The sequence below is a fragment of the Linepithema humile genome, chromosome 7 (assembly GCF_040581485.1).
Source record: "Linepithema humile isolate Giens D197 chromosome 7, Lhum_UNIL_v1.0, whole genome shotgun sequence".
In the NCBI taxonomy this organism is placed as follows: Eukaryota; Metazoa; Arthropoda; class Insecta; order Hymenoptera; family Formicidae; genus Linepithema; species Linepithema humile.
The window spans coordinates 22,959,132-22,984,111 of NC_090134.1; the positions used below are offsets into that span (position 1 = coordinate 22,959,132).

General features: G+C 32.7%; 6 protein-coding genes and 1 long non-coding RNA gene across 15 annotated transcripts; 4 read left to right on the forward strand and 3 right to left on the reverse strand.

Moving 5' to 3' along the window:
* Positions 1-187: 187 nt before the first annotated feature.
* Positions 188-4,924, forward strand: hig (hikaru genki). Of its 2 annotated transcripts, none has more exons than XR_010891123.1 (10): positions 188-560; positions 1,320-1,405; positions 1,659-1,821; positions 2,046-2,219; positions 2,380-2,514; positions 2,736-2,879; positions 3,052-3,264; positions 3,572-3,771; positions 4,060-4,148; positions 4,227-4,368. XR_010891123.1 is itself a non-coding variant. In XM_012369295.2 (10 exons), the coding sequence occupies exons 1-10, from the start codon at positions 455-457 to the stop codon at positions 4,341-4,343; spliced, it is 1,431 nt and encodes a 476-aa protein (XP_012224718.1). In that variant the 5' UTR covers positions 194-454; the 3' UTR covers positions 4,344-4,924. The 2 variants fall into 2 exon arrangements, 1 of the variants encoding a protein (XP_012224718.1); XM_012369295.2 differs by having other exon boundaries at positions 194-560; positions 3,572-3,775; positions 4,227-4,924.
* LOC137000989 (uncharacterized) lies at positions 2,075-2,763 on the reverse strand. The gene is made up of 3 exons (XR_010891129.1): positions 2,622-2,763; positions 2,348-2,542; positions 2,075-2,212 (listed from the first exon to the last, which is right to left on the reverse strand). It is a non-coding gene; the product is annotated as an uncharacterized lncRNA (long non-coding RNA).
* On the reverse strand, positions 4,188-11,054 carry mRpL38 (mitochondrial ribosomal protein L38). 4 transcript variants are annotated; one of them, XM_067358740.1, is made up of 6 exons: positions 11,019-11,054; positions 9,716-10,939; positions 9,269-9,630; positions 7,314-7,515; positions 7,000-7,229; positions 4,188-4,327 (listed from the first exon to the last, which is right to left on the reverse strand). In XM_067358740.1, exons 1-2 carry the CDS (start codon positions 11,037-11,039, stop codon positions 9,728-9,730), a joined length of 1,233 nt encoding a protein of 410 aa, XP_067214841.1. In that variant the 5' UTR covers positions 11,040-11,054; the 3' UTR covers positions 4,188-4,327; positions 7,000-7,229; positions 7,314-7,515; positions 9,269-9,630; positions 9,716-9,727. The 4 variants fall into 4 exon arrangements, with proteins under 4 accessions (XP_067214841.1, XP_067214842.1, XP_012224720.1 ...); XM_067358741.1 differs by lacking the exon at positions 7,000-7,229 and having other exon boundaries at positions 9,269-9,624; XM_012369297.2 differs by lacking the exon at positions 7,000-7,229 and having other exon boundaries at positions 9,391-9,630.
* LOC105673487 (outer dynein arm-docking complex subunit 3-like) lies at positions 5,288-9,676 on the forward strand. The gene is made up of 10 exons (XM_067358756.1): positions 5,288-5,553; positions 6,345-6,544; positions 6,673-6,777; positions 7,360-7,524; positions 7,677-7,925; positions 8,152-8,291; positions 8,392-8,538; positions 8,696-8,970; positions 9,278-9,445; positions 9,536-9,676. The coding sequence occupies exons 1-10, from the start codon at positions 5,460-5,462 to the stop codon at positions 9,637-9,639; spliced, it is 1,647 nt and encodes a 548-aa protein (XP_067214857.1). The 5' UTR covers positions 5,288-5,459; the 3' UTR covers positions 9,640-9,676.
* A 313-nt stretch (positions 11,055-11,367) lies between the features above and the next one.
* Positions 11,368-13,792, forward strand: aay (phosphoserine phosphatase). Of its 4 annotated transcripts, none has more exons than XM_012369299.2 (5): positions 11,368-11,615; positions 12,740-12,870; positions 12,993-13,273; positions 13,351-13,512; positions 13,639-13,792. In XM_012369299.2, exons 1-5 carry the CDS (start codon positions 11,547-11,549, stop codon positions 13,725-13,727), a joined length of 732 nt encoding a protein of 243 aa, XP_012224722.1. In that variant the 5' UTR covers positions 11,368-11,546; the 3' UTR covers positions 13,728-13,792. The 4 variants fall into 4 exon arrangements, with proteins under 4 accessions (XP_012224722.1, XP_012224724.1, XP_012224725.1 ...); XM_012369301.2 differs by lacking the exon at positions 11,368-11,615 and adding an exon at positions 12,177-12,536; XM_012369302.2 differs by lacking the exon at positions 11,368-11,615 and adding an exon at positions 12,183-12,646.
* Positions 13,793-13,904: 112 nt separating this feature from the next.
* Ube4A (Ubiquitination factor E4A) lies at positions 13,905-19,335 on the reverse strand. 2 transcript variants are annotated; one of them, XM_012369293.2, is made up of 14 exons: positions 18,633-19,334; positions 18,084-18,479; positions 17,680-18,006; positions 17,340-17,533; positions 17,147-17,257; positions 16,870-17,067; positions 16,689-16,806; positions 16,448-16,624; positions 16,225-16,370; positions 15,995-16,144; positions 15,623-15,866; positions 15,367-15,529; positions 15,047-15,251; positions 13,905-14,521 (listed from the first exon to the last, which is right to left on the reverse strand). In XM_012369293.2, the coding sequence occupies exons 1-14, from the start codon at positions 19,173-19,175 to the stop codon at positions 14,377-14,379; spliced, it is 3,117 nt and encodes a 1,038-aa protein (XP_012224716.1). In that variant the 5' UTR covers positions 19,176-19,334; the 3' UTR covers positions 13,905-14,376. The 2 variants fall into 2 exon arrangements, with proteins under 2 accessions (XP_012224716.1, XP_012224717.1); XM_012369294.2 differs by lacking the exon at positions 13,905-14,521 and adding an exon at positions 14,724-14,921 and having other exon boundaries at positions 18,633-19,335.
* Positions 19,336-19,703: 368 nt separating this feature from the next.
* On the forward strand, positions 19,704-21,262 carry LOC105673495 (THAP domain-containing protein 1-like). The gene is made up of 4 exons (XM_067358751.1): positions 19,704-20,012; positions 20,196-20,412; positions 20,544-20,725; positions 21,041-21,262. The coding sequence occupies exons 1-4, from the start codon at positions 19,948-19,950 to the stop codon at positions 21,219-21,221; spliced, it is 645 nt and encodes a 214-aa protein (XP_067214852.1). The 5' UTR covers positions 19,704-19,947; the 3' UTR covers positions 21,222-21,262.
* Positions 21,263-24,980: the final 3,718 nt, after the last annotated feature.

A 24,980-nucleotide genomic window follows, 5' to 3' on the forward strand; every position in this document is an offset into this window, starting at 1 on the left:
GGTTTATCATAAAGGTTACAGATCGAGTAAATGTGTTATCACTCGGTATATCCACATAGCCAGAATTACAGATCTGACGCATGGACCAAATGGAGTTCTGGGTTAAAAGCGGTAGCGATGGAAGGAAAGAGAAGGAGGGTGGCCGCATGCGCATCCTTCGGAATAGCGAGTCTCTCGGGCCACCCCCGCCGATTATGGATGTTTAGTATCGACGTTGTTGCTAGTGTGTCGTCGTTTCCTCCCGCTTCTGATTGCAAATTCCGGATATAATTGTGCGACGAGAGTATTTTTTTTTCTTTTTCTGCTGAGACAATGAACGAGATCGCAAGACAGAAACCGCAGCTGATCGGCGAGATGCGATTATGTGTCCGCCTGACTGCCACACTGCCCATTAACATCCATCGTCATCATTAACCATGGTTCTGCGTGACTTGGATTTGCCTGGACGAGCAACATGCCGAGCAACGACTACTCAGGAAGGACGCGGCGGATGTGTACACGTGTCGCGACGATAGCGACCACGACGTTGCTTCTGCTCACGCTGAATATCAAGTGCATAGGTGCGTGCATTATGGTTTCCGCACAATATTCACAGGGTATTTTGATTTGAGTCTTCTAGTTCCAATTTGGCATTCCAAAGGAATACAGAAAAGAATTAATTTTAAAAAATTAATTAACGGATGAAAGTAAAAGTCGAGAAATATGTATGTGGCGCTCTATAGAAGTGTTTCGAACAAGTGTAGCATATTGACTAAGAGTTGTGTTAAAAGATTCATTACTGCTTCTTGAGCAAATAAATACATTTCAGCATAAATCGATTTATACATATATAATTATTTTCTTCTAGAAAAATAATAATTACGTCTCTTGTCAGAATTTATTTCAAATGCCATACTATGATATGTTAAAGTAAATCTCTTTCTATCCTCGACATGTAAAAAAAGTATAAAAATAACTTTAGTTTTATAAATTAAAGTTTCACAAATATAAATTTTTATAATTTATTTTAATTTCATTATTTTTGATGTCCTATCCATATTTAAAACTTACGTTACCCTCAATTCGCAACACATTTTTGAGTGTCAATTGAGAAGAAGCACGTGCTATCCTTTGCTTAAGCCGCGTATGGACGAAATGATAAACCGGGCTCACTGTGTGCCACGCGATCGAGTCTTATCGATTTCTGTTTCCGCGTTCATCGCGCAAGCCGCTGTGAAACGTGATCGATCTTCGGATGTGCTGTTGCAAGGGTGTGCGTGAGCGTGCGCGGATTAAGAGGCACAGTTTCAAATTTTCCTAATATTCATGTGTACTTGCAGATACTACCGAGAGTTTGCAGCAAGGATGCAAATTAGAAGGCCTTCACCCCCTCCTCATCGTTACTTATAAAGAGATCACTATATCTGTGAGTACGCCGCTCTTTTTTCTGTAATAGCCAAATCATTAATCTCCTAAACTCCTAAACCTCGATAAATTTGGCAATTTAGCAAAAAATTTTGTAGAGAATTTTATCAGAAGCGAATTTTAACACAAATAAAATAATATATAGCTTCATATTAAGAGTTTTGTGTGATCTGAAGAACAAAACTTCTCTTAATTGAAATAACATTTAAATTTTATATATTTATATTTTATGTACTTTAAATACTTTATTACAGGTAGACAAAATCACTGTACCTCACAATGAACGAGTTACAGTAAGATGTCGAGAGTTGGGTAAATATAAACTCATCGGCGACTCTTTATTACACTGCCGTAATGGCATGTGGAATGGAAAGACACCTCATTGCGTGCCTACCACGGACATCTCCAATTACACCGGTATATCGCGATGCTTTATCATTTTCACCGCATTTATGAATCACACAACACAAATTGTTCAGGAGACACTGCAAAGACATCCACAACCGACACTCCAGTTGTTCTGAAAATTATAATTTAAAGAAAAAAATGTTATTCTTATGTTTCGTGGATTTTTGTGTTATATATAATGTCACCAAAAATTGTTCTCGATTTCGATCCTCGTGCTGTTCGAGGATAAACAGAAGACGTACCACCAACTATTCTCTTCGGCTTACCGACGGGTTCGGCCGCCGTAGAACCCACCGGAGCGCTTGCCGTTTATCCGGGAAGCATCCTGCACCTGGAATGCCTTTTCGCGAGAAAGCTCGGCAATCCCGAATGGACATGGACATCAACTCTCCGTCGATATCTGACGGGTGAAAATCAAAAACTGTGCAAATCTTAGGAGCTTAAAACTTGGAATTTTCATGTTATTGATTATCAAATTCATTTTTACGCTGCTCGAGTTATATTACTTTTTAAACTTTTCCGTACATATACTTACATTTATTTATTTTATTTGTATATTCATTCAAGGATGGGCAATTTCTGCGCGTGAAAGAGACTGGAAGTATCGTCTATCAATATACTACGCTAAATCCCAGGATTCTGGAATATACACGTGTTCCACCCCCAAGGGACTGAATAATTCAATACGAGTTCGTGTCACAGGTAATGACTATACACCACACTAGGCTCCCTTGATTTAAAAAAATAATAAATCAATAACTCTCTTTATTGTATTCTAGTATTTTGAGTTGCAAATAAAAAAAACTAACAAACTGCTTCTTCTCCTGAAAGTTTTATATCGTGGACGAGAGCTGTGTTTTCGTTACAAACAATTGTCCTGCTTCAAGTGTCTTCTTCGTCTTTTCAATTTTGTCATTTTGCAGATGTTCAGTGCTCGGTATTGAGCGTTCCTGAACCGCCATTAATCAGTCACATCGAAGGCAGCCGAATGGGACAAAGTGCCACTTTTGAGTGTCCAGTAGGATACAGATTAGACGGTGCTTCCGGTATCACATGCCAATACAATGGTAGAAAGCAATGCTTGTTTCTGGTGAACATGAATATAAAATTAGGACAAATGTATCTTTTGCATTTGATGTTATCAAAGAAATTATCTGCATTTATCTATCTAAAAATGTATGTGAAAGAAAGATTATAATTTATATATATATATATATATATATATATATGTTTTTGCAGGAAAGTGGTCGGCGGATGTGTCACGTTGCGAGGAAATCGAATGTCCACCGATGGACATTCCGGATAATGCTCTCCTGCAATTGATTGAACACAATAACACTTATGGCGGTAGAGCTGTCTTTACTTGTATGTGGGGACATAAACTTTCGGGCTCGCAAAGTATAACATGTGAGGGAGACGGCAGGTGGAATGGATCTATGCCAACTTGTTTGGGTAAAACGATTACTTGAAGACTTTAAATCAATTCTATTTTCGAACAACCATTTCTTTCGATACATTTTTCTAAATTTTTTAAAATTCTCTTTTTGATTAAAAAATTCGACAGATTTAAATTGTTAATTCAAATATCCTTTTTAGATTAAAACTTTTCCAACTCATGTCACATCTTTTTAGAATATTTATAAAAATACTAATAAGCCTTGACAAATTTTGTAAATTTAATTACTTTTAATTTACTTATTCTAAATATACCTCATAAAATCTCGCCAAAAATTATGTCAATCAAGGATAATGATTACAGAAATTACTTGCCCTATGCCGGAAACACCACAAAGCGGGCGTATCATCGAAGAAATACGATATTCCAACAAGAAACAGCATCGCGATCGAATATACAAAGTCGGCGTTCTCGTAAGATTTGCTTGTTTACCAGGTCACCAATTGATAGGGGAAGCATCCATCATATGTACCGAGAACGGAACCTGGTCTCACCGTTCGCCCGTATGTGAGTGTTCTCATAAGTTTCAGCTCTCTCTCTCTCTCTCTCTCTCTCTCTCTCTCTCTCTCTCTCTCTCTCTCTCTCTCTCTCTCTCTCTCTCTCTCTCTCTCTCTCTCTCTCTCTCTCTCTCCCCCCCCCTTCTCCCTCCCTCCCCCCTCTCTCTCCCTCTCGTTGTTTCAAATTAAGAAATTGAATTCAACGGCATTTAAATGATTTCTTACTTCGTGATTTTAACAAGTTATATGTGTGTATCTAACCTAACTTAACAAACTAATTGTACAATAATTTAGGCAAGGTAAGATGTCCTTACCCAGGTGATCCTCCACATGGCCGAATCGCTCCTCTTAAATTTTGGTACAAACCAGGAGACAATATACAGGTGGGATACAAAATTTTGGGATTATAAATAATGATTAAATTAAATTTTTCCAAATAATTCCACGATTTATTTTGACAGGTAACATGTTCACCTGGATATGTAACTCCACTAGAACCAGTGAAAAAACCATCGTGTCGAGAAAATGGCATTTGGAGCGCACCACCACCACCTTGTCGATCCTATAAAGAAGTGTAAGCGCGAGAACGAATTACTCAAGTATTTCAAAGAAGAATTTATAGTTATACTCGTACTATTTTATGTTATCGATGAAAAAAATGACACTCACAATATTCATTACGGGTAGCAGACGTGCATGAACACGAAGAAGAATCATTTGTTTTGTTTCAAATGGTTACGCATGTAATAATGTCCCAGTGGTCAGACATGTCACAATCTTTGACTATGTATTAACAGAACAGTTATTATTCATTATCATAAATACGCAGAAGTAATATTTAAAAAAAACATTGATGAAATAAGTTGACATATAAAAGGATAAGAAAAAAGTATTATTTTGATAGAAAAAATTATATCTTTAATAATGATTAACTTTTAAATGTCCGGTCACTGGGTCATTTATCTTATAAAGTTACCAATTTTATCAGATGATGAGTATAGTTGCAGTCACGATTTATCGAATCGATCAATAATCACGAATAGATTACGAGAAGGAAATGTCTTGCGTCAAATATAGATCACAGAACGATCGTATTCTGTTCAAAATACTTCCACAGATATATCGATTTTAATAAAAATAAAATCCCTTTTTAACAACACATTCTTTTAATAAATATTTTAATGCGATTATTTTCATTTATTTAATGCATTCGCTATAGGTATCACTGTAAGTATCATTCACACGTCCAGTGCAGCGTTAATAAAGTAAACAATCTGTCTTTTTTTGTAAATTTTAAGGGATAGAAAAATGAGAAAAATAAATATCAAAGCAGCTAAGAAAAAGCAAAAATAAATAAATAATTATTGAATATAAAATGTGTAATAAATCTCTAAAATTATGATCTTTTTTAGGAATTATGAAAATGATAAGCTATTAATCCTGACTCATACATAAAGGAACAGTGAGCGTATTAATATCGAAGTGCAATACTATTTTTTCTGCTACAGGATAGCCTACACTAAACGCGAGAGCTAAAACATTAGCGATTGACATAGTTACCATTCCCGTTGCCATAATAACTGGAATGCAACGCGCGTTTAATCAGATAATTGACAAATCCTTATATTGTGTGTATGATGTGACGTTTAATATTCAATGTTGCAATTCATGAAATATCAAGAAGCATCGAGAAAATGGTTCGGACAAAAACTCCCAATAAAATACAAGTAGAAACATGGCTCATCAAAGACAGGATCCACCGATATCGTGGAGTTCTCAAGTTGCACAGTCAGACATAATTAAAGATTATTAGCTTTCTATGTGGATCGATATAGACGACTAACTTTAAACTAAATTAGAAATATTTCAGGAAAGCAATTATTCCAATATGACTAATAGTATCGACAGCATTGCACTTCAATATTATAAGTTATATTTTAATTTAAAAATGGATTAATTGAAAAATCATGATACAATTGGAAATAAAATAATTTCTTATATAAAAATAAGTAAAAAATGTAGATAATATATTTTTCATATAAAGTTTTATTATCGAGATAATTAATTTTAAAAATTGAAAAATTAATAATACGTTTGCACTTTTTTTTAAGCTTGAATATCAAATCTTGTATCATTTGTTATTGAATTCATCTCGATGGTGTGGCTATTAAGAGAGAAGAAAAAGTACATTTTATTCAAAGAAGAAATTTAAAATCATATACAAGCTATTAAAAAAAATTACGCGCAAAATATCAAACTCGATCCCCCCCCAATAATATGTTGTATTTTTCTATATATTTTGAAAATAGCTATTGAGACGAATTCAATTAATGACACAAGATTATTGAAGACTATTTTGCACTTTAGAAAAGTGCAAGATGTTATTAATTTTCCAACTCTTAAAATCAATGTTTTTAACTAGATAACTCTCGTATGAAAAAAAAAACTTCTAAATTTTTGATTTATTTTTGCATGAGCAATTATTCCCGCCAGTACCACGTTTTTTGCTGCACCCCGTGTAGATAAATAGAATAAAAGATAAGAATTCATTTCTGACATGATTGATCTAATATATAAAGCGCGTGACAAGAAACTGCAGTTGTCGCAAGCTACGAAATTGAAATCATTAGTGTCGAGGAAGCTCACGTCCTTGGACGTGGACGTTAAGAGGCATCGCGAGGTCTTGAATGATTTGAGCGATGACGGTAAATGGCGTATACTCAAATCGCTGGGCGATCACAGAGAATTTTATTTGGCGTTTGATCATCTGAAACTATCCGTAAGAATAAGCTACTAAGTTTTAAATTTTTGAAACAAATTTCCGAATTTCACAAAAAATCTGCAATTGAAAGTAAATGATATGTGGTCTAAAATTCTGAAGCGCACTATAATACGAATATCTCGCAGGAAACTTATGCGGCATTGCATCAAGATTGCGATGTAAAACGTCGACTCTTGGACAAGCTTTACTATGAGAAAAAGAGAAAATTGAAGCAAGGCATCGAATTACAAGTAAAACTTGATTTTTACGCGCAAGTACATGCTCTACCGTGTCTGTCATACAAGATGCGGCGAAAATTGTGATATAAGCGGCGATAGAATAGTGAATCTATTTTCAATTTTTCTGTTATTATTCCAAATAAAACTAAGTATAACTTCTGGAAATAATATAAAAATATTTAACTGTTGTAAGAAAAATGTTATAATTGAATCTTATAATCTTCTTTCATTTACCTCGTAATAGTAATCGTCGAAATGAATTCGATTGCCGCTATAACATTTGATAGAAAATTATTTAAGCTTGAAAAAGCGCAGATATTAATTTTTCAATTTTCAAAGTCAATCATCTCAATAATAAAGTTTGGTTGAAAAGAAGTATTAGTCTACATTTTCAATTTATTTTGGTAAAAGGAATCACTTATTTCCGATTGTAGCGCTTTGATTGTTCCGATTTTTGCCATACCCTAGCAACAGTTAATGTTATATATTACAATCCTTATACATTTTCATATAAAATATTATAATTCGTGTAAACGTTTCGCGCTAACCTTGACCTATAGAGAGTAAAGATTTGTTCGTTCACTGGATGACAAGTTGGAACACAACGTTCTTTCCATCGAGTTCGAAGAACAAAGCGAGGATCTATCGAATTGCCAGCAGCAACAACTGATAGCACGGTTGCAGCAATCCGTTACGAAACATAACGCGGCAAATGCGATATATTTTACGTACTGCTCGATGTTAAATATCCTGAAAAAGGTAAATTTTTTAACTGCTGCACACTAAGCGTAAAAAATATGTTTCATTAGACATTATCCATTTAAAATCCAATACAAGATTAAAGATTTTAATTATTATTAGAAAAATAACATATTATTATTGCTGTTGTTGGTGATGTGGGATTAATATAGGATGCCACATTCTTCGACATTTTGCTAAATAATTTAAAGGAAGATCAAATTTTGCAATGCAAAACAATGCTAAAGGTGACAGTGATGGGCCAACTGGCAGCGGAGAACCTGGACGATATCAGACAAAAATATAAACGAATGACTCGAGCAGTTTTGCGTAACATGAGAATCAGAGAACAAATGTTAAGTACTGTACGTTGTCAAGTGGATGATTTATGGACTTATGCACAGTCATTAGTGCGTGTCGAAGTGAGTAATTACTAATAATGTCAAATTATATGGATCTCTTCTTGCAAAAATTGCACAAAAAAAAACAACGTCCGCGATAAAACTTTAATGAGAAAAAAAGTCAACTCTAAATTAATCTACTGAAGAAATTACTGCTAAAATGGATCCAACATGATAATCCCGTATATATAGTGTCTATTGCTAAAGAGCTCGAGTACATTTATATACTTTCCACGCATTTGTACAGAGCAATCACGTCTTTGCGACAAAGGACATTGATAAATCATCTAACAAAATATTCGAAAGTCAATTGACACATCTGCAAGACGTCTGCGATAAAGTGAGAGAAACTTTCCTCGTGCGTTCGTATTACGATTTGCACTCGAGGTATTCCGTTTGGCTTTAATAAATTTATTACAAAGGCAATTTTTGTATAATCTCTACAGTTACTATAAAATATGGTAAAATATTCTTTTCTCATAACCAGACTTCAAAACCAATCTCAACAGAAAATAGCACTATTGACGCGCTTAGACACCAATTTAAAAAATCGCGATCTTTTGTGGAGTAAGAAAAATTATGCTTTACATGTTTTAGAAAGTCTCGACCATTCTACAAAAACTACAGTAGAACAGTAAGCAATTGCTATAAGATATAAACTTGTGCTCAAGTACTTTGAGCATAAAGAAAGTTATCCTAATTATTAATATGTTATTAATTATATATTATCGCGTTTTATTTTATTAAATATATACGATAATTTTTAAGTATATTAGTTTTAAAATAAATAGATACACTATACTGGAACAAATCGAGATTGAGAAAAAGCGCGAAAAGGATCTTAAAGAACAGAAGAAAATTTGCGGCGAATTACTCACAAATATCAGGGCCGCCTTGCAGAATATGAACACGATGCTACTCTGCATTAAACATAGTGTCAAAGGAGCGAAGAAGCTAGGCAAAGATGGAAATAAGAATACACTGAAAGAACCGATAACTGTCGACGATAAAGAGGATGCGGAAGATCACGACACACTGCCGGAACTCGAAAAGATAGATACGGATGGTAAGAGAAAAGCTATAATTATATTGAACTGCAAAATTAGACACTTTTATCGTTTGGAAATGCAGAATAGTTTTCTGTAAATTTTTTGTGCGTTGCATCAGAGAATCAAACTTCAAAAAGTAAATATAAAGTAAGTCATAATAAAATAAATATAAAAACCTACAAAAAATTACTTACTCTTCTTTTCGAAACAGATGGAACAATATTATCAAGTAAAGATAATTTTTCTATGTGATGATGTATCGAGTTACCAATAGCAATTTATAGCAATTTATAGCAATTTATAGAAGTAACTTACTGATTTTAGTTTTGGTGCTGTTATCAAAAATCAGCAGGAAAATAGGCATCCTCTTCGGCATGAGCAATTTCGATCTCGAATCAGACAAGGAGGCCAAAGCGCGGGATCTCTATCAAACTTACGTGTCGAATTGCTCTTCAAATTTGATATTTGGAACTGGTAAAGAGGAACCGATAGGTGAATCATTATCCGTTCTGTTGCTTTTTTCCTGACATATCAATAACTTTATTGATTGACCACCTCCATATAAATCATACGACTTTACAGGACTATTGGTTGAACACGAGACAGTTGACATCACCGTTCCGACGCGAGTAGATATTAAACTCCGCAGTAAGCAAATTATAGAGACGCATCTGAAACTGGAATAATGTTTTATTCCAAGACTTTATCATAATAACACATGAAGTAAACAGATTTTTATTAATTACAATAGAACTGTATTACCTATTTATCAATTTAGTATTCATCGAGATCATTGATACGACCATATCCCAGTCTCTTCTTCATTATCTCAAATCTTAGCCAGGAAGGCATATCGTTGTCAAAGCGATGAGCCAATGGGAATTTCCGTGGTGGCTCTGGTCCATTGAAAGGATGAGTTTTTTTCAATTTTCTCAATAAAAACTCCTTTCTTATCTGCTTAGGATCGCGGTATTTGTCTAGATAGAGATTGAAAGGTTCTTTCAAAGGAAACCATGTTTGTTTTTTTATATATGGTTGTGGGAAATCATATTGAAATACTGGTATTCTCATTTTTAACGTATTGTAATAAAATTCCTTAAGAGAGGAATCCCAATCTGATTGAAAAAATGCTAAGCCAGCAGGTGTCAATTGATCTTGATGTTTTCTATAAAAATCCAGTGTTCTCCAGTTACGTTCCTCTAAATTCAAGCAAGATTTTGTTCTCTTATATTCAGAAAAATCTATGTGACATTCCTGTTTGTACAATACAAAAATATATCTGCAATAACCAATGCCGTATGGCGCCAATGGTCTTAAATAATCCACCAATTCTTCTCCTTCCTTCAAACGATTACAAGGAATGTTGCCAATAAACCAGTGACAATACTCATTATCTGCACTGGTGAAATTACCATCCGGTGTAGTCATTATCAGAGTCCACAGTGATCCATTCTCAGCATTGTACGTCACATCAGGTGTCTTAGAAGCTTCACTAGGTTTAATAACGTTACCGGTATAAACTTTTACCAATTTATCATTCTCTAACTCATAGTTTATGTTTAATGGTACAGTTGGCATAAAGTAGGCATCTCCGTACAGATCTTTATAAACACCATAGTGGTCTGCTATTCTGTGAGTATGAAAGGAACCATTGGACTGCAGCCAGTCCTCTCTTGCTTTCTCTAGATCAACCAACAGTGTTCTAGTGCGAGAAGCTTTTTCCAGTTTAGGATCATTCCTACGTGCTGTGATCTCACTCACCCAAGAACTCGTTATAGTTCGCCTTGTGACTTTGGTCACTGGATAACCAATGTCTACTTTGAAATCTAACGTCGGATCCACGCGATTCAGTCCTTCGAGTCGTTGCTTCAAGTTGCGGGCAATGGTTGGCGGCTTACCTCGTAACCGATGACCATGTCGGGCATGTTGACCTTTCAGAATCACAAAATCAAGACAGCGAAAGAGCTTGATAGACATGTCGCCGAACTATAATAAATCGTCCTTCACATAAGCAAAATATTCAATAGCATTTCGTCTATGTTTACTAACGGCAACAAAAACTAACCCATAGGAGAGTCAAAAACATTAGAACAAATTAGGAAAAATTATGACTCACCTAGAGAGTACAATCTCTTGTAAAAATAGGCGCCAGTTTTAGCGCCACCTGTGCGTGGATACGTAAATAAAAATTAAATCGATTCGTAAATCGATTCTGGTTATCTCGATTCAAAATCGATTCAAGTTCAAGATCATGCTGGCTACGTTGTATAACGTTGGGCTGTAATCCATTTGACGCTAGAGATGCGTTTTTCCTCTCTTTCTCTCTTCATTGAAAGGAAAGAGAAACGGAGTGTTTCGAAGCATTTTAGTAGTGTCAAGTGGACCGCAGCCACAATTAACAAACCAAATCTATCTAATAGCGAAAAACAAGTTTTAACGCTTGAACGCAAGCTTGAACGCGCCCGACGGCGATTAACACTTACGTGACAATGTACAATACTTTCGCGGTCAATCGTGCGACCGCGCGATAAATCCGTCGAGAGATACCTCCTCTCCGCGATCGTAAATTCCAGTTTCGCGCCACACGCCATATATGCAGTTGATCCCTGGTTGGTTCGCCGTTGCCATCCGTCGTACCTACCAATTTTGTGATGTCGACAAGGTAATTTTCATTCTTCACGAGAGCATCATCTTTCTTTTGCAATCCTTTCATAGACTTTCGATTAAGAATCTGGTCGTTTCCACTCTTTATCGATTGGTTTATTTCTATTTTATTAAGTAAAATTTAACGCGATTGACTAAATAAATTGAAAAAAAAAACAATTTTTTATAAATTAAATATTTATTTGTTATAAATAAATATATACGATATGTATATAAATGTATATTAATTCCATATATGATTATCTTAATATTTTAATATTACAACACAGGCAGTCTTTAGTAACACAAAGTAATTGACTATAATATGCATATAGCCATACTCTTATTGGAAATTTTAATTTATCTCATTATTTCTTTTTTTTTTCGTTTGTATTTCGCATTCTATAAATTATAAATCGGTTCATTAGTTTTAAAGATAAATTGTAGTATTTTTTCGAAATAAAGAAAATAGCTGCTATTTTTTCCATCTTGTAGTGGTTTTTTTAATAGCATGTTATGATTTACAAGTATACTAGAATAATTGATTATATTTAAAAAAAGATATATAACAATATAAGATCGAAATAGATATATGATAGTAACAAATACGCTTGTTATACCCTCATAATATTACTTGATCTTTCGTTTTTGATGCAAGAATCACAATCGGTCATTGCTATTTGTCGAACGATAGCTACTTTATCGAAGATTTCATAAACGCGTCATAATTGACGCATATGCGTGATCAATTCTCGGTAACCTCGGGCTATGTATACGAGACTATCGCAAGAAACACGTGACAACATGCAAGAAACTCGGTATATGTTGTAATATAGTCAAACGTTGGTGACTGTAAACTTTCATATGATGAAACGATTGAAGATATCGACTCTAAAAATGTACTTCTATGCTATTCCTCCATTACTTGCCACGTGACCATGTAATCATATAGAATCATATAAAATCATATAAAAAGAAAATGCATTGGCAGGATTGAAATTGTATTGATTAAGAAGCTGAGGGAGAAGTTTATAATAACAATATTTGGTTGTACGATCTTTTACGATTGTACAATATTCCTATCTTTTTTTTTTTTCTTATTTTGGTTCTTATTTTATTTACATTTTGGTGTATATTTTCTAGATGAACAATATAATTAATATATATAGAAAAGCTGATGCTGTAACGTTTGATGTTGATTCCACGGTCATCACAGAAGAAGGCATTGATGAACTTGCAAATTTTTGTGGGAAAGGAAAACAAATTACTGAATTGTATATACTTTTATGTTTTATTTTATCTCTTGATTGCACAATTAAATTTTGTTAACTGTACAGTAAAATAGATTCCAAGTGTTCTTTCGGTAAAATAAAATAATACGACATATATTTTTTAGAACAAAACAGGCCATGCAAGGTGATATGACATTTCAACAATCCTTATCTATCAGACTCGGGATTATAAATCCAAAGTTAACTCAAGTGAAAGAGTTCTTAGATACGCATCAACCAAAACTTACGAATGGTATAAAAGAATTGGTGTCAACTTTACAAATCCGTGAGAAGCAAGTGTTTCTTGTGTCTGGTGGTTTCCGCTGTCTCATCACTCCAATTGCTGTACAACTTAATATCCCACCTGAGAATATCTATGCTAACAGATTAAAATTCTATTTTACGGGTAAAAATATATAATAATAAATTTATAATTTCATGGAGACTATTATATATACATACATGGCTTATGCACACTTATAGGAGAATATGCTGGATTTGATGAGAATCAGCCGACATCTAGGAGCGGTGGCAAAGGAGAAGTAATAAGACAACTTAAAGAAGAAAAAGGATTCAAGACTGTTGTACATATCGGCGATGGCTCAACAGATTTAGAAGCATCGCCGCCAGCAGATGCATTCATAGGTATGTAAAATATTCTTTTGAGCATTATTAAAAAACTATTTACTTATAAGTATCTCATAACACTTATTCTGTTCTAAAAAATATTAATTATACTGTGAGTACTACTGTCAGCATACTTATTTTCAGGGTTCGGTGGAAATGTAATTAGAGAAAACGTAAAATCACAAGCACAATGGTTTGTCACCAACTTTAACGATCTTGTGAAAAATTTATAAATATTTATAGATAGATATATTTTAATAGCACAATGAATCGATTGTTATATATATATATATATATATATATATATAAAAGAATGCATTAAGATTTGATAATTGCATTAGATTATAGATTTGTAAAAACTTGTTAAATCAATTTTCATTAATAAACGTGCATACGTAATTCAATCTGAATTATATTTGTAAATAACACACTTTATTCTGCATAGTATATGAAATACAGTTATTGTACAATTACTGTTTTTTTATGCAGCAACTTCTAGAATTTCTAGACGTATAGAATACCCCATTTATATAGATGGCATTTTTATCAATTAATAATTGTTTCTAATATAACTAATATAACCGTAATTCTGTCTTCCATTTATAACACTGTACATAATTACACAGCAAAGTTTGTATACAAAATTACTTGTTCATCATATTACATAAATCGAATGTCAGCAATCAATAAAATCTCGACGTGACAATATAACCATAATCTTTCTATTTCATTTTTCACAAATTCGAACCAATTACCATAAATCCGGATTTTCTTTAGCAACCGTCACATAAGTTGTGCATCGCACAATGATGCTTTACAATATATTCACTTCGAAAATAAGTTTCAACATTGTCCCATCATGATATAATAATTGACAATAGATTAAGTCTGAATGCTTAAAGATTTCTCTTGTTTTTTCTGCGAAATCCACTCTTGTATCTTTTGTTGAAGTTCGACGTTTGGTTTTACCATGTCCATAGTAAGTGGAGATCGATTAAAAGGGTCAGTTTGATCACTTAATAAATGTCTGAAATACATTCAGTAAAATTGATATATATATATATATATTGGATTCATTTATAATATTTAAAAAAAGGAAAAAAAAACCCAACAGAAAGAGCTTCTTGATTTTTTGATTAAGTTTAAGTGTTATAAATGTTGGTTACATTACGTTACACAAATAAATGTCTATCGTGAGTGTGCATAATAATGAATTAAATATCATAAAATATGTAAAAATATTATGTGTCTTTATTAGTTGACCTGCTTTTAGTCATTGACGTCACGATACATGAAATAAGTTTACATTACAAAAAAGGACTAATCTTCAATATTGTATATTTTGATATAAACAATTAAAAATATAACTCTGTTATTTATTCGTCCTCCATAAGTTAAATTTGCACAAAAATCTTTGGTCTCCATCGCTAGAGAAAAATTATAACTTTAAATTTGTCAGAGAATCTGTCATTAAAATTAGGGTTGCAAACTATGCAATACGCTATATAAATTAACAAATATTTGCTTTGAATTTGAAATCTTTAATATATACCTTGCTATAGTTTGACGATCGATGGTTATTTTGGACGATGGTAAAGTTACGGGATCCGTCATGACTGTTGACATAATTGGGTCCAGGAAATCGTCGGGAATACCCGTCAAAATTTCATCTTCTTCTCGCTTTTGATTTGCAATCTTTTCCACGCTCTTTGCAAATTGATCCAAATCTCCCAGGATTCCCACACCACCAATGCGAACTATGGTTTTTCAAATATGTTTGTATAATTTCTCACTGACACAAATAGTCTCATATATATATATATATATCTTTGAGTACCACACACACACAAAGAGAGACATAGAAATGCTTACCTAGTACATTATCGGCAAGTTTAAAAAGTTCTGGGCTGTAAGAACGCCCATCTTGCGACACAGCTAGTGTAAAACTTTCACTTTTGTTCAGATTAATATAGATCTCACATATATTTAATACCAAATTTGCTGGATTAAATGCGTATTCTTTTTGATCGTTCACCTAGGTTTCATAAATATAGAATTATAAAATTTATAAAACATGTAATAATCATAAATTTGTTTTACTTCGATGTTTCATAAATCTTAAAATTACCTTAAGATTTTTTTTATTTGGGCCCACTAATTGTAGTAATAAATAATTGAGCATAGAAGCGATACGATCCACCATAGTTGGATGGCAAAAGATCGATTTTATTTCAGTTGTTAACATTTTTATCGTCTGTATAGTTTTTCTGCCTAGAATATTATCAAAACGAGCAATCATACCAATGTGCTGAAGATAGCCTGCCTGCTGTTCCCGTTCATTTGGTGGCAATTTATTCCATTCTCCACTTTCCCTTATGATTAAAAATAGAGCGACATTTAATGCAAATTTAAAATAAAGTGTTTAGATTCAGAAAAGATAATGCACAATAGAAAGCACAATTGTATATCTCACAATATTATATAATATTTCAAAAAATACCTAGCTTGAAGCATCTGTCTCAACTGTGTCATATTTGATAAAGCTTCATCCAAAAGAAACACAGCATCATTCATTAATAGATTAATAAAGCGTAGGAACAGCGGTGGTTGAATTGCTTCCATGTTGCTCTCTGCGTCTTGAGCTAAAGCACTGACACATAATTATATCAAATATTTTAGCTCTCTGATGTGTAGAATCTTAAATATAGTGACTATCATACTTCTATTTACATGAAATTGTTACGATGTTCAGGAAGTTTCCATAAATAATCCATAACGCTGTACATCGGACGACGGTAATTGAATTTTTGTTCGAATTGCACACTCTGCCCCGTCATTTCGATACTTACAAAAACATGCAGCAAATTGGCAATTATCTATTTGCAAATAAAAAATGTGAAAAACAGCTGCGCCCTTTCCTTGTTCTGTAAATTCTACACAGAATTCTACTCACTTGCTGCCTGTGTGGATGAGTGAGAAACAACTGTTCTCTATGGAATGTTCCCAAGTTGGGTGTTGCTAGAGTCGCATTCTCATCCGCGGTCGGCAAAAGTGCTTCCAGACTCTCGGCTAAACGCGCACGCAAATGTGGATTGTACAGACGATGTTGAGACTCCATTAAAACTATAATCTAAAAAGACCAACATATAATTTTAACGACTGTGATGGAAATATATACCGCTGTCTTAACTCACCTCCGTCAAGATTGGATTTAAAAAGCTATGACCCTGCTCCTCGAATGTGTTTGGACTCAAGCGACGTAAGAAACACAAGAATCCAATAGTGTTCTCTACTACAAACTCGGGAATGCACCTGTAGGGACGCATTTACCTATAAATATCCAATTATCTGAATTACAGTGCATATGTGACATACCTTAGTGTAATCGGGACAGCCTCTGATAATGGGAATGTAAGAGGTATGTATTGTTTTGGGGCGAAACTTTGCTTGCTCTGTTCTTCAGTCACAACATGTAAGTTTACTTGTACCAACCAAAACGCCGTCATTGCGTGAAATTTCGCCAAGTGTTCTAACATCTCTGGCACTAGGAGACTCGCTTTAAGAGTCAAGTACCTATAACGCAACCCAATTATAATAAAGATATCAAAGAAAAGTTAGAAATATATGTATATTAACATATTTATATATATACTTTGTCATCTCAGTCTCCATTCGTTGCGTTATAAGTTCTAACACCTCTGAACTACCTCCAGTTCGAGCATCATTATACGCTCTTTGTATTCTAGCCAAATCCTGATTTATCCTGCAAAGTTGACAGTGACAAAATACTTGGACAACAGGCACAATTGTTTAAAAGTTAAAATCAATCAATCGTTTTTCCACACCTTAAAAACTTCTCAAGTATTACTCTGTAGCCAAGATCTAACGCACGATGTGTAAGAAAAAAGCATTCCGTTGTGAATCCATATGAATCTGCTACTGGTCGAGTCTCACCTTCCGGAGTCGGTATCAAACATGTTTCTGAAGTCAATCCCACCATATGTATACCACGTTCTAGACTATCGCTTTCATTCTTCACCTAAGAATACAAACATACATGTTAAATAAATAAGTTCCAATCAGTCTTTGCTCACACAGATTAAATATAGATTTAATATTCAAACTAGTCTTTTCAACACACTAAATATTATATATAATTATATTTTTAATTTTTTGAAAGCTAACCTCAGCGTTACAATATGTGGGATCTATCTTGGGTACTTTGGTATCGTCCAATTTTATACAAAATGGTTGACAAAGGCGTAGCAGGACATTACCCACATTCAGCATAAAACCATCCGACACACACAATACACCTAATAATCCCATATCCATATGAGAATTCCAAAGTTTTCCCCTATTTGCATTGGCATGGAGGCAATTGCTAAGCCATTGCAGAGTCAAGTGACGAATCATTGTCGAACATTTCAGTAAAGAATGGAAAGTTTTATACAGGGCTTCACTTAAGCTACTCATAGCTGTCCATATAGTACCTTCCATGACTGTGTTCGGCTGTGATATTTCAATAGTGTATAAAGCAAATTGTAAAATCTAAAAGATTATTTGATTAATAGTTGAAAGAGCCGTACTTGCCGTAAAGGTTTATCAAAAAGATCATACGGATCTTTAGCCGTTTTTGGTAAGCAGCTTATGCTGAAGAGTGAACCTAATAATGTGTCCGAGTATGCGCAGCCTTGATTATTTTTTGGTGTGCTATGAAGAATCATCAACTTTGCCAAGGGCTCAATAGTGGAAAATATATGTAGTAAAGTAAACCATTGCTGGCGAAAGGTAAAAAGATTACTCTGAGCTATTTCTTTATGAATAATATCAAGAACCTGAGCAAAGGACCACGCAATTACATCCTCTACATCGCTCGCTTTATTTGCAGCAAATAATTCTTCTATTATGCCATTAACGAATGAAGATAATTCTGACTTTGGTGTAACATCATCCATGAATAAATCAACAAATTGACTATGAACCTAAATAATAAACAGATGATTATTTTGTGTGTGTGAATATATATATATAGTTTATATGCTATATATATGCTTCTAACAGCTCTTGTTGTTTTGACAGAAAGAAATTTTCAAAAAGTTTCTCATAACATTATATTATTACGAAAATATTTATACCTCTTGATCTTCGAATAAATTTGGTTCTTGTAAAGCCGTTTGGGCATTTCGTAGCACAATTTGGCAAGCATTTCTTACAGTATCTTCTAAACTATCATTTGTTTGATAATGTTTTAAACGACAATAACATTCATAAAGATAGGTTATAACATGTGTTTGAACGACGTGATTATCGATCTCTTGTACAGATGTATTGTCGTACATACACTCAGGTTTTGGATTTTGCAGCATCAAACGCTCGAAAACAGCGTGTTCAATTGAATCAGCATCGATGAATACCAGACATCTCTGTGCAGTATTGTTGCTGTCTCTAAATAATGTTAATCCAAACACATGAGCTATAAGCTGATCAATTTTATCCTTTAAAATTCTGGATTCTGTCACATTTTCAGATTTATCTTTAATAGTGTCTAACGATTGTTCCACATAATTAGTATTGCTACTTTCATCATCGATCGTATGATGCTGCGAAGAAAATGAGACAGCATCATTATCTGTTGAAAACAATCCGGCAAATGGATTGCCACTTATATTGTCACACATCTTTGTAACTGTTTTTAAAGCGAGATCTCCGTGATAAACATAATCAAATTGCGAACGAATAAGCGCTTTCCATTATTGCATCAATGTGCCAAAAAGTCTATTTTGTACAATGTCACCCCCCAATGTTGACCGTGTGACTACATATATAGTGATAAATAGTACACTTAATTGTACGAATAACAGTAGGGACAATGCGTTGTAAAATTCGATGACATATTGCGCAAACTCATAGAAGCATTGTTGGCTGATAGTTGGTAATACATTAGGATACATCCACACAAACTTGCATAAGCACATACATAAGGAAAAAATTGTCCAAAATTTGAAGATTTCTCTGTAAACTGTATAAAAATTGTTCTACTGTATTGCAACGTCAAAGCATCAGGCATTCTGATGCTTTTCAAATGATTTTTTCAGCAATTTATTTATTGATATATATTTTAAAGTTATTTATATAATGTTCTAACCATTTTCTCACTAGATCTAAATTTACTACTTTTCACTACTCGTTACATGAGCCATTCTAGTTCTCAGTCGAAATGACCGAAGCCAGATAGCGCTAAAACTGATCTTTACTTTTACAAAAGGAAGTTGTACTTGTCGATAGTGCCTATTCCTTGTTTGTTGTTGATTGTTAATTGAATTGACAGTAAACATTAATTTGTTAATTATTTTTCTGGTTAAATACATAATCTGTACAATTACTTTTACGATAAATTATGTCATATATATATATATATATATATATAAAAGAATTCAATAAAATAATATAATGGCAGTTTGTTGTATTTGTGATGTTAAATTTGGGCTTCAGACAGAATGTGTTAGTTTTCATAGGTACGAATACATATGGTTTATGCAAAGCCTTATTACTATCAGAATGTACAGCTTTTTATTTATTCTATAGTTTAAAAATTAAATACTTTTATTTTGCAATATAATTTTTAAAGCCATACTGTATATATGCATAATGATTTTCATAATAACATAATATAAAGCAAAAGTACTTTATAATTTCAGATTTCCTAAAGATGAAGATAAAAGAGTGCATTGGTTTACAGCAATTGGTGAAAAAGTTAAAAACTTTATATTTATTCCCAATTCACAAATATGTAGTAAACATTTTACAATGGAATGCTTTGTGATAACATGCAGTGGTAAAAGATACTTGAAAGCAGATGCTGTACCCAGTATATTCAACATACCTTTAAAACAAGGACTTGAACTTATTCGACCAGTATGTATTTTATTTTTAATTTAAAAAGTAAATAAATTTAGAAATTTTAAAATGAAATTCAATAATAAATTAGTCAATAATTATATGAAAATTATATGTTAATTAGATATTATTTTTGTTTTACTAATAAGGTTCAACAACAATTATATACACCAAAATGTGATAATGCTGCTAGTATGAATCATAAGCAGGAAGAAATTAGAATATCAAAAATCATTATAAAACCTATTAATAATAAATATTCGTACAAATCAGATTCAGCAAGAGCTGCTAGTCTACTCAAAAGTAATACTAAAATTGGTATTCCATATAGGTAAAATAATAAAACAAAAATTATATATATATATATATATATATATATATATATATATATATAGTTTTTTAATATAATAAACCTTTTTTATACTCTTTATGAGGAAAAACAAAAAAGTAAAAGGATTTTTTAAAGGCTAGCATCACTATTATGGTATCATAATGGCTAGCCATTGATAGATTTTTTGAAAGCTTTAATTTGCCTTAAATGTTCATTTACTTTTTAATTTATCCTCATAATAAATTTGATATATTTGTTACATATTGTCATATAAAATATCTTGTTCCGAATATTTTATATATATATGTTGTATAGTGTATCTTTGAATGCCTCAGCAGTCAGTAATACAGGAGAAATGACTGATCTGCGACATGCAAGGGAATATATCGAAACATTAAAAAAGAAGTTAAAAGTTTCACAACAGAAATGCCGGAGATTACAAACAAGGGTAACATTTTTAAAATTGCTTGTAAAACATTTGCAAAACAAAAAGTAGTGAAAAATATAACTACAAAAATAAAGAACAATTTTAATGAATTTTTTAAAATATCTGTATATCTGTATAAATATAGTAATTTATGTACCTTTTGAGATAAAATTTATGATAATGTAATGACGAAAATATAAGCAAAACTTTATTTGACAAATAAAATTCATAATGGCAAATACAATGGCCAATAATGGTAAATTACAAAAGTATATTTCTTTTATTGAAAAGTTGAAACTACTTTCAGTTTTTTAAATAAAGACATTAATTTCCTCTTTACATTATGTTATAAGAAATATAGGAATATAATTCAACAACTATTTATCAAACAATAATGTAATCTTGTTACAAAATAAAATTTAAAACACATGCTTATTTTATTTTTTACATTTAATTATTTTCTTTTTGTTTACATAGATATTTCACAGTTGGTTAAGCTATTTTTTGCGTTTAACAGTAATTTTATTATTAAGTGTTTCAAATTTTGTTGATGAAATTAATGATCCCAATATTAGATTATATATATATATATATTATATATATACACCAAAATATAAAATCAAACGTCACTAGCGATGGCAGCATAAAGATCATTACGGCCATTCTACAAAGCGTCGCAAATGCCCCGTCGCCAGTCGCGAAGAATAACAATTACTAATTAAAAAGTGCTATTTCTGGTTATTTTTTATAAGACGGAGCATTTGCAATGCATTGTATATAGAATGGCCCTTAGAATTCTTATTCCGTTAATAATAATAAACTTCACCATCTATGTTTTGCTTATAGATCATGGCAATAACGATATATAAATACAGTGTGCGACAGTTGCTGGATTCACACTTGGTCCGATTTTCAACGCACGATGTATGATATTCAATAGGAGAGTTTGTTTTATGTAAAACAATCTTTCTTATTGGATATCGGACGTTATACGTCGGAAATCGGACTCAGTGTGAACCCAGCAAGTGTTTTAAATGCATTTAAATGGCAGAATATCTACTTAATGCATTGATGTATACTGCTGTGAAGCAGATACATTTTCAATATTGAGTTTATTTTAAATCGCGCAATGTCAAATAAAAAAGGGAAAACTCATTGTTGTACGTGTATTTACAAGAACTGTGGCATAAATAGTAGGAATAATATATTGAACGTGCGATTTTTTCGACTTCCCATAGAAGACAGAGAACGATTAATTACATGGTTAGTGAATAGTGGTCGTGACAATCTAGCAGAGGAATCCGACGAAGAATTACGAAAATTGAGAATGTGCAGCAGACATTTCCCAACAAATATGATGTATCCAAGTGGAAGATTACGAAAAGGAGCAGAACCATTGATATATCCCATTGCGTCCGATGATCCAGATTCTGTTAATCCTGACAATACGCAATGTCAGGAGCATTATGCGCAAATACGCATTTTAGAAAATAAATTAGCACGTAAAAATGACTTGATAACAACGTTAAAAAATCGTATCAATGTATTGAGACGTATGGTTAGAGCACAAAATGCTGCAATTGTTCGTTTAAGAACAAAGATAACAAGTAATTTATCAGACACAAATTTAAAGAAGATGCGTACCTAAAATAATACCTAATCTAACGTCTTAAAGACATTTTGTCAAGACTTTTAATCTACTACGACATTCAAACAAAAGATGGATATTATAAGGCATCAGCAAAACATAATGTACAAAAGTTACGATATAATCAAGTAAAATAAAAAATATTCGAAAATGTTTTTTAAAGAATATCGATAAAACATAAGAAGGATCAAATTATATTTATAATATTATTTATAGGAAGTTTGTGATTGGATGCATTTAGTGCGCATTGTGCACTTTTTTCACCCTTATACGTTTAATACTTTATTCGTTTGCATTTACATAATATATCATTTGTAAGAATGGTTAGTAATCAAAAATTATTAGCATTTGGCACAATTCCAACTAAATTTGGTATTATTTATAAGAAATTATTCATCAGATAAGCTTTGTTATTCATGTTAGATCAAGGCTTTGAAAGTATTTAATAACTGTAAAGACAGTGTCATATATCAACTATATCAGAATCTTATATGTTATAAATTATGTATAAATTTTTTTATAATAAAGATTGTGTTTTGATGTCATGAATGGTAGCTACACTCTGGCAGTGGCTTTATTTAAAAAGCTAGCACGAGATCTTGGATGTGAATAAATCTTATTTCCTAATTTTTAGCTTGATCTTATAACTTGTTATGAACAAATCTCGACTTTCTTGGATAAAATTACATGTGTTGACCATTGCTGTTTTGCAAGCAATTGAGATTAGCCTTGCCGTGCAAATAAAATTTCGTCAGCTTTTTTCATACAGACATAATATAAAACTTATATATACAGCCACTTATATATTAATATATAATATGCAATATATAAATATAAAAATATAATACAGAATCTATTCTTCAATGTAATAAAATAAATGTAACTTATATTGCCAATGGATCAGCAAAATAAGTAAATTGAACAGTCTGTTTTAGCAGAAGTATTTTAATTTTTAAATAATATCCACAAATGTGACAAGCATGTAAAGAGATACCCAAAAAATTAAAGTCTTTGTACAGATATAATGAAAAATTAACGTTAATATATATTATACTTTGCATTTTATCACTAAATACATCCACCTTTTTAATCCTACAATGTTCCTTCAAATTATACTCATATATTAATTTATACCTACTTTGAATCAGATATGTTATCGTATGTATCGTATGCACTAAACTCTGTGAAATAGCAGTGTACTTGTACATTTTGTGCTTGATGGATCAAGTGATGAAAATAATTGTCACTTGCCTGTCAACACAAGGCGTTTTATAAATGTGTTCATGGCATTTGTCATTCTTTATTTGCTACTGTTCTTAGGGCCACTTATTTCCAACGTCGGTTAACTTTAACCGACTGGTAACTTTTCAGAATAGCCAACTTAAAACTCGAAACTTGTAAATGTATATGGCTTAGTTTACACCGATTGTTTAGTACGCGTACCAAGTACTAAATCAGCTTCTTTGATTGGTGTAGATTTTACACTAAACGATTTATACCTATCGGAGAAGCAGATTTAGTATTTGGTACGCGTACTAAACAATCGGTGTAAACTAGGCCCATGTATATACAAGTTTCGAGTTTTAAGTTGGCTATTCTGAAAAGTTACCAATTGGTTAAAGTTAACCGACGTTGGAAAAAGTAGCCCTTAAGGGGGTTATCGTGGTACAATGCGCCTCAAAAATACAGTGCCGCGAGCTGCGCGCGCCTGGTTCCCATTGCGTACTTCTCACTCTTCTTCCGAAGCTTATAGCGTTTTCGATTATACAGGATTTGAACGACCCAGGGTTGATCAATCACTATTTTACTATAAATGCAAGTCTTTCATTGGTGGAGAGGTTGCAATGACGTCATTAACCAACCCTGGGTCGTTCAAATCCTGTATAATCGAAAACGCTATTAGTTTTTGTAACTGACTGTCTGTGCAAGAGCGCTAGTGTTTCGTCTGTGTATACACACACTATCAATTGCGTAAGAAAATAGTGATCCGGCAACAACGCACTTTTAGTTGTTCACTTTTAGTTTTTCAAAGAAAGATTTATGTATTAAGTTGATTTATTTTTAATTAAATTGTTTACGTACGTATATATTATATATATATATATATATATACAGGGTGTCCTAGACCTACCGTATCACCCGTTAATGGCAGATTCCTGAGGTCATTTGGAGACGAAAAT

What these genes read in the sequence shown, in the direction of transcription:
- Ube4A (XM_012369293.2), bottom strand. Translation starts at nt 19,175, where the DNA reads ATGTGTGACAATATAAGTGGCAATCCATTTGCCGGATTGTTTTCAACA. An exon ending in CCACATATTGTAACGCTGAG is followed by an intron (nt 17,534 to 17,679) that starts GTTAGCTTTCAA and finishes TTGTATTCTTAG; the next exon opens with GTGAAGAATGAAAGCGATAG. An exon ending in CTCATCCACACAGGCAGCAA is followed by an intron (nt 16,371 to 16,447) that starts GTGAGTAGAATT and finishes ATTTGCAAATAG; the next exon opens with ATAATTGCCAATTTGCTGCA.
- hig (XM_012369295.2), top strand. Translation starts at nt 455, where the DNA reads ATGCCGAGCAACGACTACTCAGGAAGGACGCGGCGGATGTGTACACGT. An exon ending in AATACGAGTTCGTGTCACAG is followed by an intron (nt 2,515 to 2,735) that starts GTAATGACTATA and finishes GTCATTTTGCAG; the next exon opens with ATGTTCAGTGCTCGGTATTG. An exon ending in AACCAGGAGACAATATACAG is followed by an intron (nt 4,149 to 4,226) that starts GTGGGATACAAA and finishes TTATTTTGACAG; the next exon opens with GTAACATGTTCACCTGGATA.
- LOC105673495 (XM_067358751.1), top strand. Translation starts at nt 19,948, where the DNA reads ATGGCAGTTTGTTGTATTTGTGATGTTAAATTTGGGCTTCAGACAGAA. An exon ending in GAATGTGTTAGTTTTCATAG is followed by an intron (nt 20,013 to 20,195) that starts GTACGAATACAT and finishes TTATAATTTCAG; the next exon opens with ATTTCCTAAAGATGAAGATA. An exon ending in GACTTGAACTTATTCGACCA is followed by an intron (nt 20,413 to 20,543) that starts GTATGTATTTTA and finishes TTTACTAATAAG; the next exon opens with GTTCAACAACAATTATATAC.
- LOC105673487 (XM_067358756.1), top strand. Translation starts at nt 5,460, where the DNA reads ATGGTTCGGACAAAAACTCCCAATAAAATACAAGTAGAAACATGGCTC. An exon ending in AGCAAGGCATCGAATTACAA is followed by an intron (nt 6,778 to 7,359) that starts GTAAAACTTGAT and finishes CTGGATGACAAG; the next exon opens with TTGGAACACAACGTTCTTTC. An exon ending in CGAAAAGATAGATACGGATG is followed by an intron (nt 8,971 to 9,277) that starts GTAAGAGAAAAG and finishes TACTGATTTTAG; the next exon opens with TTTTGGTGCTGTTATCAAAA.
- aay (XM_012369299.2), top strand. Translation starts at nt 11,547, where the DNA reads ATGCAGTTGATCCCTGGTTGGTTCGCCGTTGCCATCCGTCGTACCTAC. An exon ending in GGAAAACAAATTACTGAATT is followed by an intron (nt 12,871 to 12,992) that starts GTATATACTTTT and finishes TATATTTTTTAG; the next exon opens with AACAAAACAGGCCATGCAAG. An exon ending in GCCAGCAGATGCATTCATAG is followed by an intron (nt 13,513 to 13,638) that starts GTATGTAAAATA and finishes ACTTATTTTCAG; the next exon opens with GGTTCGGTGGAAATGTAATT.
- mRpL38 (XM_067358741.1), bottom strand. Translation starts at nt 11,039, where the DNA reads ATGTTTTTGACTCTCCTATGG. An exon ending in TGTTTTTGACTCTCCTATGG is followed by an intron (nt 10,940 to 11,018) that starts GTTAGTTTTTGT and finishes GATTTATTATAG; the next exon opens with TTCGGCGACATGTCTATCAA.